The 12,057-nt window shown below is 45.1% G+C and overlaps 1 protein-coding gene across 4 annotated transcripts; it reads left to right on the forward strand.

The window, feature by feature from the left end:
- The first annotated feature begins 1,142 nt into the window (after nt 1–1,142).
- Nucleotides 1,143–10,862, forward strand: cyp19a1b (cytochrome P450 family 19 subfamily A member 1b). 4 transcript variants are annotated; one of them, XM_090231019.1, is made up of 10 exons: nt 1,143–1,327; nt 2,596–2,839; nt 3,137–3,287; nt 3,504–3,658; nt 5,447–5,623; nt 6,276–6,390; nt 6,548–6,662; nt 6,774–6,936; nt 7,240–7,481; nt 7,729–10,862. In XM_090231019.1, exons 2-10 carry the CDS (start codon nt 2,731–2,733, stop codon nt 7,966–7,968), a joined length of 1,467 nt encoding a protein of 488 aa, XP_090087145.1. In that variant the 5' UTR covers nt 1,143–1,327; nt 2,596–2,730; the 3' UTR covers nt 7,969–10,862. The 4 variants fall into 4 exon arrangements, with proteins under 4 accessions (XP_090087145.1, XP_036824876.2, XP_036824874.2 ...); XM_036968981.2 differs by having other exon boundaries at nt 1,194–1,327; nt 2,690–2,839; XM_036968979.2 differs by having other exon boundaries at nt 1,210–1,327; nt 2,710–2,839.
- Nucleotides 10,863–12,057: the final 1,195 nt, after the last annotated feature.

Raw genomic sequence — 12,057 nt, forward strand, 5'->3', positions numbered from 1 at the left:
AAAGTAATAGAAACAAGTTGTGAAAAAAATGACTATCTTCTGAAGCAATTTGGTTATGGATTGTAGAAGTTCTATTTTGTTATATCACAAAATATGACATGTGATATGATCAATTTAGCCTCAGATTATATTAAATACGATTATATCAGCACTCCTACCTTTGAGAAGTTTTGTGAATACGGGCCAAGAACTATAGGAACATTCTTAAGTGTATTCTCTCAAGAAGCCCTCTCTAAGTTGATGCCTAGTCTCTATGGCAACCAGGAAGATGCCAAATACCTTTTCCCTCTCCACCATTGTGCCATGTCTGGCCATGACACAAAAGCCTCCAGCATCATTAAGACCATGTCTTAATCAGTGACAGAATCAGGCATTCAGAGGGAGTGAACTGGAATGACCCTGCAGGTTAGACTACATGGATTTCTCTGTCTCTCTCGCTCTCTGTTTAACTGTGTTTTACTTTCAATTGACTGTCTCTGTGCCCTGCTGTATATAGCTTGTATATCACCGCTGAGTAACTATCAACATCTAAGGGCGGCAGGTAGCCTAGTGGTTAGAGCATTGGGGCCTGTAACTGAAAGGTTGCTGGATCAAATCCCGGAGCTGACAAGGTAAAAAATCTGTAGTTCTGTAGTTAACCCAATGTTCTCTGGGTGCTGAAAGACACCCCCTGCACCTTTCTGACCCACAGGGTTTGGGTTCAAGATGCATTCAGTTGTATAACTGACTAGGTCTTTCCCTTCTCCAACTTATTGACAGACAGGGGCAAATGTATTAACATTTATTCTGTTGTAAATTTGCTATATAAAAGCCCTATTCTTATCCTCAAATTAGCTGGGTCAGTCTGACCTGTTTAATATTATTTCTTTCTTCAGATGATGAATTGTACGGTGGTTCGCTTTCTTTTTGATTGGTTAAGTGAGCCTGTTTCAATCAAAATGAAAGACCTACGGTCATACTTGAGAGACCAGGTCTACTCTATAATCTCCAAAATGAAGTCTTTTTTTTTGTGTTCAACTTTTCCAGTTAAAAGGTAGCCAAGGCCCTTCACTATAGCTCTATTGTTTTGCTTTGGCAGTCTTTTTGGTGAGAGGTTCATGCATTTAACGGGCACTTGAGGGCCTAAATTGGTAGTGTAACCAAGCAACCGGTAAGTTGATATTCAACAGCTTGGATGCCTGTGATTTATCAGATAAAAGAATACTGATCATCTTTAAAACCAACCAGGAGCAGAAACAAGGGGCACAGCAGTGGCTACACAGGAGACGGACACAAACTGTAGCCAGGCTAGCGGCAGACTACTCTGGGGCAGTCCAGGATGAGAACGGTGGGTATTATCCTTTTCCTACATAATGACAATTCTATATATAAGGGGGAACTTTTTGTCTGTATGTTCTAATTAACTAGAGGGAATTGTTTTCTCTCTGAGGAACAAGAAGTGCCAAGAGGGATATTCTTGAAAAGAGGCCTATAACAGAATATCATTGAAATTTGTACGATTTTAAACATAAAAAAAAAGAATTCTGTATTATACAATGTTACAGCAAACAAACCGTGTCTTCTAGAGGGGACGATGACGAGAACAAAGATGACCCAGTTTCTCCGATAGATAAAGAAACAACAGCATTAGTACATTCTGATAAAATGACAGACACCTCAGCCTTCCCCTCTGGTTTCAGAAGGTTCTAACATCTTTGATGTCTAATTTACTAAACTCTAGCCTTGGTAAGACATCTGGAACTGTACATAGCAAATAGTACAACTGGTCAACTTAAAAAGCTTTCGTTGGTTGTGTTATGGTTACCGTGTTCACCTGTTGTACCAACCCCATAGGACAAGGACAGGAGAAATATTTAAAAGGGGATGAAAAGAGAGCAAGGGTTGTCACGGAGTTTAAGGCTTTTGTTTTGACAATTTGATTCGCAATGTCTACGTCCCAAATGGCACCCTATTCCCTATTTAGTGCACTACTTTTAACCAGGACCTATAGCACCCTATTCCCTATTTAGTGCACTACTTTTAACCAGGACCTATAGCACCCTATTCCCTATTTAGTGCACTACTTTTAACCAGGACCTATAGCACCCTATTCCCTATTTAGTGCACTACTTTTAACCAGGACCTATAGCACCCTATTCCCTATTTAGTGCACTACTTTTAACCAGGACCTATAGCACCCTATTCCCTATTTAGTGCACTACTTTTAACCAGGACCTATGGGGTTCTGGTAAAAAAAAAAAAAAAAAATTAAGTGTCCACTACATTGGGTGTAATTTGATTCTGGAAATTCAGGGTGATTCAATACATACACCGTAAACTCTCAGAAGCCTTTTTTCTTCGGCTGTCCCAATAGATAAGCGACAACTACTTCGGTGAGGTGCAAATCAAATCAAATGTTTTATTTGTCACATACACACATGGTTAGCAGATGTTCTTTCTTTCTTCAGATGATGAATTATACGGTGGTTCGCTTTCTTTTTGAAGGATAAGTGAGCCTGTTGCAATCACAATGAAAGACCTACGGTCATACTTGAGAGACCAGGTCTACTCTATAATCAGTGGGACATGTTTTTACTTTTTAAAATATTTAACCAGGTTGTCTCCTTGAAGTAAGTCAGAAGACCTTTTTCCCTGGGGGGGGGGGGAGATAAAACTTGGAAGGAGAGTAATAAATAGCAGAGTGCTCCAGCTGTCATCATAACACAGCAGCCTCCAGACCTCCTCACTGTAATGGCTACCAGTATAGTGGATGACACTAGCGTGTCTGGAGTCCTGCTGCTGCTGCTCTGTCTCCTGCTCATCACGGCCTGGTGCCTCACTAACGCCTCACACATACCAGGTAAGACCAATGATGTATGAATGATGTGTGAATGTGTCTACGGGGGGGGGGGTTTAATACATTTTGGAATTGTATCTCTAATATCTCATATAAAAGTTGACAGCCAATAGTTCACTAGAAAGACCTTGGCTATGCATCTAATATAACAGTTATTACTGTAAAACAGTGGCAAGTAGCAATCCTGTACTAACCTGCGTCTCTACTGTACGTGCCTCTATGGCAGGTCCTTTCTTCTGGGCTGGTCTGGGTCCAATCCTGTCCTAACCTGCGTCTCTACTGTACGTGCCTCTATGGCAGGTCCTTTCTTCTGGGCTGGTCTGGGTCCAATCCTGTCCTACTCTCGGTTCATCTGGAGCGGGATAGGAACAGCTTGTAACTATTACAACAAGAGATATGGGAGTATGGTTCGGGTCTGGATCAACGGAGAAGAGACTCTCATTCTTAGCAAGTAAGTTCTGTTGAAATGGAATTGGAAAATACTCCACTCATTCAGTTCGGTGGGGGTAGGGGGTGATATTCATCAAGCGTCTCAGAGTAGATCTAAGATCCTCTACCTCCCATGTCCGTTCATTATCATTGAAAAAGTCAAAACGGATCCAAGATCAGCACTACTCGTTTGAGACTCTCTATTTATGACACTCTTGGTCTCTCACTCTCGCTGCAGGTCCTCTGCTGTCTACCATGTCCTGAAGAGTGCCCACTACACAGCCCGGTTCGCCAGTAAACGAGGACTGCAGTGTATCGGGATGGACGGGAGAGGTATCATCTTCAACAGTGACATCCCACTCTGGAAAAAAATGAGGACATATTTTGCGAAAGGTATACGACAGAGACTTGAAGTTTATTTATTACATGATTATCTAACTCACTAACATTTTACTCACTCTTACTAGATGTCAAATTAAGTTATGTTCTGGTCTGATACAGGGTTGGGATCAATTCCATTTAAAAATCAAATCATATTGTCTTTGTCATATGCGCTGAATTACAACAGACCTTACCGTGAAATACTTACTTACAAGCCCTTAACCAACAATGCAGTTCAAGAAAGAGTTAAGAAAATATTTACCAAATAAACTAAAGTAAAAAGTAATAAAAATAACACAATAAAATAACAATAACAAGGCTGTATGCAGGGGGTACCAGTACAGAGTCAATGTGGAGGCTATATACAGGGGGTACCGGTACAGAGTCAATGTGGAGGCTATATACAGGGGGTACCGGTACAGAGTCAATGTGGAGGCTGTATACAGGGGGGGTACCGGTACAGAGTCAATGTGGAGGCTATATACAGGGGGGGTACCGGTACAGAGTCAATGTGGAGGCTATATACAGGGTGTACCGGTACAGAGTCAATGTGGAGGCTATATACAGGGGGTACCAGTACTGAGTCAATGTGGAGGATATATACAGGGGGTACCGGTACAGAGTCAATGTGGAGGCTATATACAGGGTATTACGGTACAGAGTCAATGTGGAGGCTATATACAGGGTGTACCGGTACAGAGTTAATGTGGAGGCTATATACAGGGGGTACCGGTACAGAGTCAATGTGGAGGCTATATACAGGGGGTACCAGTACAGAGTCAATGTGGAGGCTATATACAGGGGGTACCGGTACAGAGTTAATGTGTGGTGGTACAGGTTAGTCGATACTCTACCGTTCAAAAGTTTGGGGTCACTTAGAAATGTCCTTGTTTTTGAAAGAAAAGCACATTTTTTGTCTATTAACATAACATCAAATTGATCAGAAATACAGTGTAGACATTGTTAATGTTGTAATTTACTATTGTAGCTGGAAACGGCAGATTTTTTAAAATGGAATATCTACATAGGAGTACAGAGGCCCATTATCAGCAACCATCACTCCTGTGGTCCAATGGCACGTTGTGTTAGCTAATCCAAGTTTATCATTTTAAAAGGCTGATTTATCAATAGAAAACCCTTTTACAATTACGTTAGCACAGCTGAAAACTGTTGTTCTGATTAAAGAAGCAATAAAACTGTCCTTCTTTAGACTAGTTGAGTATCTGGAGCATCAGCATTTGTGGGTTCGATTACAGGCTCAAAATATCAAAAAACAAATAACTTTCTTCTGAAAATCTTCAGTCTTTTCTTGTTTTGAAAAATGAAGGCTATTACATGTGAGGACAAGAGGACAAGTACATTAGAGGACAAGTACATTAGAGTGTCTAGTTTGAGAAACAGACGCCTCACAAGTCCTCAACTGGCAGCTTCATTAAAAAGTACCCGCAAAACATCAGCCTCAACTTCAACCGTGAAGAGGCGACTCCAGGATGCTGGCCTTCTAGACAGTTACTCTGTCTAGTGGCTGTGTTCTTTTGCCCATCGTAATCTTTTATTTTTAATGGCCAGTCTGAGATATGGCTTTTTCTTTGCAACTCTGCCTAGAAGGCCAGCATCCTGGAGTCGCCTCTTCACTGTTGACGTTGAGACTGGTGTTTTGCGGGTACTATTTCATGTAAAATAGTCCGGTGCCCATTTTTATTAATTGTATAGGGTGATTTCAATTCACTCAATGGAATTCTTACTGAATTGTCTGAATTGAAATGGAATTGAGCCCATCCTTGGTGTTGTGTGTGTCAGCTCTGACAGGGCCTGGTCTGCAGCGGACAGTAGGGATCTGTGTGAGTGCAACAGACAGGCACCTGGAGCGTCTGCAGGAGATGACTGACCCCTCTGGACACGTAGATGTTCTCAACCTGCTGAGATGCATCGTAGTGGACATTTCTAACAAACTGTTCCTCAGGGTGCCTCTCAACGGTCAGTGGCAGGGTGTGTGTGTGTGTGTGTGCGGGGGAGGGGTTTTGTCTGTGTGGGTGTGCCTGCATGCATGTGGGGACGTCTGTTCTCTGTCCTGGCACCCCAATGGTGGAATCAGCTTCCCCCTGAAGCTAGGACAGCAGAGTCCCTGCCCATCTTCCAGAAACATCTGAAACCCTACCTCTTCAAAGAGTAACTTAAATAATATCACCCCCCCCCCCCTTCTCACATCAATCCCCCCCACCCCTTTACTAGTTCTGACTGCTGATAGCTACTTTATTGAGGAAAAGTGTACATACTATAACTGTGATATGTGGTTGTCCCACCTGGCTATGTTAAGATGAATACATTAACTGTTAGTGGCTCAGGATAAGAGAGTATGTTAAATGACTCACTACTGTAAGTACCTCTGGGTAAGAGTCTGTTAAATTACTCACTACTGTAAGTAGCTCTGGATAAGAGTCTGCTAAACGACTCACTACTGTAACTCTCTCTGGATAAGAGAGTCTGTTAAACTACTCAATACTGTAAGTAGCTCTGGATAAGAGTCTGCTAAATGACTCACTACTGTCAATGTAATGTAAATGGACATCCTTAACACATTGAATTATGCCAAGCTTTGACTGTGTGCCTTGTACTTTATGTAACTCAGAGAAAGAGCTGCTATTGAAGATTCAACACTACTTTGACACCTGGCAAACGGTTCTGATCAAGCCTGATATCTTCTTCAAATGTGGATGGATGTACAAGAGGCATCAACAAGCAGCGTAAGTTCACACGTGCACTTAAAGTCTCTATGTGGTGATTGGTGATGGTCACTGGTGATGGTCACTCGTCGGAGGGGGGGGTTGCGTAAATGAAGGTGTGTAGTAGTTTTGTAGAAGGTGTGTAGTTTAATCAAGTGTTTTGACGTCTTGTCTCTAGCAAGGAGCTACAGGACGTGATGGAAAGCCTTATCGAAACCAAAAGAAGAATTATCAGTGAAGCTGAAAAACTGGATGATGATATTGACTTCACCTCAGAACTCATCTTCGCCCAGGTCTGTTCTGCTGATTTATGTAAATCATATCATTGTATAGGGTGTCACTAAGAGAAACCTGTCGATCTTATACTCTCTCGGTGTGTGTGTGTGTGTGTGTGTGTTGACCAGAACCATGGAGAGCTGTCAGCGGACGACGTGAGACAGTGTGTGTTGGAGATGGTGATAGCAGCCCCAGACACTCTGTCCATCAGTCTGTTCTTCATGCTCATGCTGCTGAAGCAGAACCCTGAGGTGGAGATGAGGATTGTAGAGGAGATCAGCACTCTCATGGGTGACTATGCTCACACCTTTCAAATAAAGGGGGTTTCAACAGTTAGGTGGAATTTCTAATAATATATAATATATGCCACATAGCAGACGATTTTATCCAAAGCGACAGCAACTTACAGTACAGTGAGTGCATCTATTTTTAGTATGTGTTAATGATCTCTGCGGGACCCACAATCTTGCTGGCACCATACTCTTGCTCTCTGAGCCACCCTTGACTAATAATTGAGACAAATATCTCACGGATGACAAATGATATCTTTTAGGCACACCGTGCTGACAATCTCATGTTCACTTCTATCCACAGGAGAGAATGATGTAATGACAGTTGACTTCCAGAACTTCAGAGTGCTGGAGAGTTTTATCAATGAGTCCATGAGGTTCCATCCTGTGGTAGACTTCACCATGAGGAAGGCGCTGGAAGATGACGTCATCGATGGGACCAAGGTTTCCAAGGGAACCAACATCATCCTCAACATAGGGCTCATGCACAAAACTGAGTTCTTCCCCAAACCCAACGAATTCAGCTTGGAAAACTTTGACAAAACTGTAAGTGAGAGTTGGGGTGGTCCTAATTGCTTAAAAGCATTGCATTGCAAACTGTTGTCATAATTGATGGACAGGTCTGTGAAATTATTCAGAAGTAGCATGTGGTTTACCTGGTTCCAGATCTGTTTGTGTTGTCTTGCTAACTCCATTGATTCATGCCGAACATTATAACGACCGTAGGAGTTTGCAAGACAGCACAAAACGATCTGGTACCAGGCTATGTTTGACCTCTCCTTTTTTCCATCAGGTGCCCAGTCGTTTCTTCCAGCCGTTCGGCTGTGGCCCCCGCTCCTGTGTGGGTAAACACATTGCCATGATGATGATGAAGGCTGTCCTGGTGACGCTGTTGTCGCGGTACACGGTGTGTCCTCGTCATGGCAACACACTGAGCAGCATCAGGCAGACAAACAACCTGTCACAGCAACCTGTGGAGGATGAACACAGTCTGGCAATGAGGTTCATACCAAGACAGATGACCATAACCTAACCACAACCACTACTGACCACCACCACTACTGACCACAACCACTATTGACCACAACCACTATTGACCACAACCACTACTGACCACCACCACCACTACTGACCACAACCACCACTACTGACCACAACCACCACTACTGACCACAGCCACTACTGACCACAACCACTACTGACCACTACAACCAATATAACCTGTCCTGATCCAAAAACCTGTCACAGCAACCTGTTGAGAATGAACATGAACACAGCCTGACCATGAGGGTCATACCCAGAATGACACAAGCAGCCTCCACTGACCACAACCAGCCTCCACTGACCACAACCAGCCTCCAGCCACCACTGACCACAACCAGCCACCACTGACCACAACCAGCCTCCACTGACCACAACCAGCCTCCACTGACCACAACCAGCCTCCACTGACCACAACCAGCCTCCACTGACCACAACCGGTCACTACTAACCACAACCAGCCACCAGCCACCACTGACCACAACCAGCCTCCACTGACCACAACCAGCCTCCACTGACCACAACCAGCCACCACTGACCACAACCAGCCACCACTGACCACAACCAGTCACCACTGACCACAACCAGTCACCAGCCTCCACTGACCACAACCAGCCTCCACTGACCACAACCAGCCACCACTGACCACAACCAGTCACCAGCCTCCACTGACCACAACCAGACTCCACTGACCACAACCAGCCTCCACTGACCACAACTAGCCACCACTGACCACAACTAGCTACCACTGACCACAACCAGCCACCAGCCACCAATGACCACAACCAGCCGCCACTGACCACAACCGGCCAGTTACCACTGACCACAACCAGCCTCCACTGACCTAGAACCAGCCTCCACTGACCAAAACCAGCCTCCACTGACCTCAACCAGCACCACTGACCACAACCAGTCACCACTGACCTAGAACCAGCCTCCACTGACCACAACCAGCCTCCACTGACCACAACCAGCCTCCACTGACCACAACCACAACCAGCCACCACTGACCACAACCAGCCTCCACTGACCACAACCAGCCTCCACTGACCACAACCACAACCAGCCTCCACTGACCACAACCAGCCTCCACTGATCACAACCAGCCCCCACTGACCACAGCCGGCCTCCACTGACCACAACCGGCCTTCACTGATCATAACCAGCCACCACTGACCACAACCGGCCTCCGTTGGCCACAACCAGCCTCCACTGACCACAACCAGCCTCCACTGACCACAACCAGCCACCACTGACCACAACCACAACCAGCCACCACTGACCACAACCAGCCACCAGCCTCCACTGACCACAACCAGCCTCCACTGATCACAACCAGCCCCCACTGACCACAGCCGGCCTCCACTGACCAAAACCAGCCTCCACTGACCTCAACCAGCACCACTGACCACAACCAGTCACCACTGACCTAGAACCAGCCTCCACTGACCACAACCAGCCTCCACTGACCACAACCAGCCTCCACTGACCACAACCACAACCAGCCACCACTGACCACAACCAGCCTCCACTGACCACAACCAGCCTCCACTGACCACAACCACAACCAGCCTCCACTGACCACAACCAGCCTCCACTGATCACAACCAGCCCCCACTGACCACAGCCGGCCTCCACTGACCACAACCGGCCTTCACTGATCATAACCAGCCACCACTGACCACAACCGGCCTCCGTTGGCCACAACCAGCCTCCACTGACCACAACCAGCCTCCACTGACCACAACCAGCCACCACTGACCACAACCACAACCAGCCACCACTGACCACAACCAGCCACCAGCCTCCACTGACCACAACCAGCCTCCACTGATCACAACCAGCCCCCACTGACCACAGCCGGCCTCCACTGACCACAACCGGCCTTCACTGATCATAACCAGCCACCACTGACCACAACCGGCCTCCGTTGGCCACAACCAGCCTCCACTGACCACAACCAGCCTCCACTGACCACAACCAGCCACCACTGACCACAAGCGGCCTCCACTGACCACAACCAGCCTCCACTGACCGCAACCAGCCACCACTGACCACAAGCGGCCTCCACTGATCATAACCAGCCACCACTGACCACAACCAGCCTCCACTGACCACAACCAGCCACCACTGACCACAAGCGGCCTCCACTGATCATAACCAGCCACCACTGACCACAACCAGCCTCCACTGACCACAACCAGCCTCCACTGACCACAACCAGCCACCACTGACCACAAGCGGCCTCCACTGATCATAACCAGCCACCACTGACCACAACCAGCCTCCACTGACCGCAACCAGCCACCACTGACCATATCCACTGACCTGGTCGGTGGAGGAGAATGACCACAACCAACACTGACTTTTACCTCTGACCATAACCAGGACTGATCACAACCATCAATAATCTGACCACAACCAACACTGACCAAAGTGACCTCACCACAACCAACGCCAACCACACTGACCTGACAGGTGGAGGATGAACACAGCCTGACCCTGCCCAGAATGATCACACATTTTACTGGCCACTTGATCACAACAGCTGAGACACACCTAGCACTGACCATATACATGTAAATACATGAGTTACCAAGACTGTACAAACAGATATGGGACCAGGTACTACTACCGCTGGGCTATAGTCAATACTTCTCCTGTTTAAAGGCTACTATCCCACAACTATAATACAGTATTGCTACACTAGACTACATTTTCAACACTAGTCTGTGCATTTTTTTTAAAACTTATTTTCTTGTTGTAAAAATTACAATTTCTAGTTGTTTTTAAAACCATGTCATTAAAAATGTATAAGGAATAGTTTGTATCATGTGCATAACTACTGTAAACATTTACTCAATAAAATTACAATTGTGTAATAAATATCTTTGTAAAACAATTGTTATCCTCAGGTCTTGAATCTTAAACCTCTTTTGATATGGTTAATTGATATGGTTAATCGATATGGTTAATTGATATGGTTTGATATGGTTCATTGATATGGTTAATTGATATGGTTTGATATGGTTAATGGTGGTAGCAGAAATGGGACATACTGTCTTGTGTCTGAATACCTATACTAGAGCACTACGTACAGTACCAGTCAAAAGTTTGGACACACCTACTCATTCAAGGTTTTTCTTTATTTGTACTATTTTCTACATTGTAGAATAATAGTGAAGACATCAACACTATGAAATAACACAGTTGGAATCATGTAGTAACCAAAAAAAAGTGTTAAACAAATCAAAATATATTTAAAATTTCAAGATTTTACAAAGTAGTCACCCTTTGCCTCATACTCACGGGGCGGCAGGGTAGCCTAGTGGTTAGAGCATTGGACTAGCAAGGTTTCAAGTTCAAATCACCGAGCTGACAAGGTAAAAATCTGTTGTTCTGCCCCTGAACAGGCAGTTAACCCACTGTTCCTAGGCCGTTATTGTAAATAAGAATTTGTTCTTAACTGACTTGCCTAGTTAAATAAAGGTAAAAAAAAAAAAAACACTGTTCCCCTGAACAAGGTAGTTAACCCACTGTTCCTCTGAACAAGGCAGTTAACCCACTGTTCCCCTGAACAAGGCAGTTAACCCACTGTTCCCCTGAACAAGGCAGTTAACCCACTGTTCCTCTGAACAAGGCAGTTAACCCACTGTTCCTCTGAACAAGGCAGTTAACCCACTGTTCCCCTGAACAAGGCAGTTAACCCACTGTTCCTCTGAACAAGGCAGTTAACCCACTGTTCCCCTGAACAAGGCAGTTAACCCACTGTTCCCCGGTAGGCCGTCATTGAAAATAAGAATTTGTTCTAAACTGACTTTCCTAGTTAAATAAAGGTAGAAAATATATATAATAAATACTGGGTCTCTTGCCTCAATGAACTTATCCTCTGCAGCAGAGGTAACTCTGGGTCCTCCTTTCCTGTGGCGGTCCTCATGAGATCCAGTTTCATAATAGCGTTTGATGATTTTTGCGACTGCACTTGAAGAAACTTTCAAAGTTCTGGAAATGTTCTGTATTGACTGATCTTCATGTCTTAAAGTAATGATGGACTGTCGTTTCTCTTTGCATATTTGAGCTG

Source organism: Oncorhynchus mykiss, chromosome 4, assembly GCF_057628025.1.
Source record: "Oncorhynchus mykiss isolate SJ-2025 chromosome 4, ASM5762802v1, whole genome shotgun sequence".
NCBI classification, from domain to species: domain Eukaryota; kingdom Metazoa; phylum Chordata; class Actinopteri; order Salmoniformes; family Salmonidae; genus Oncorhynchus; species Oncorhynchus mykiss.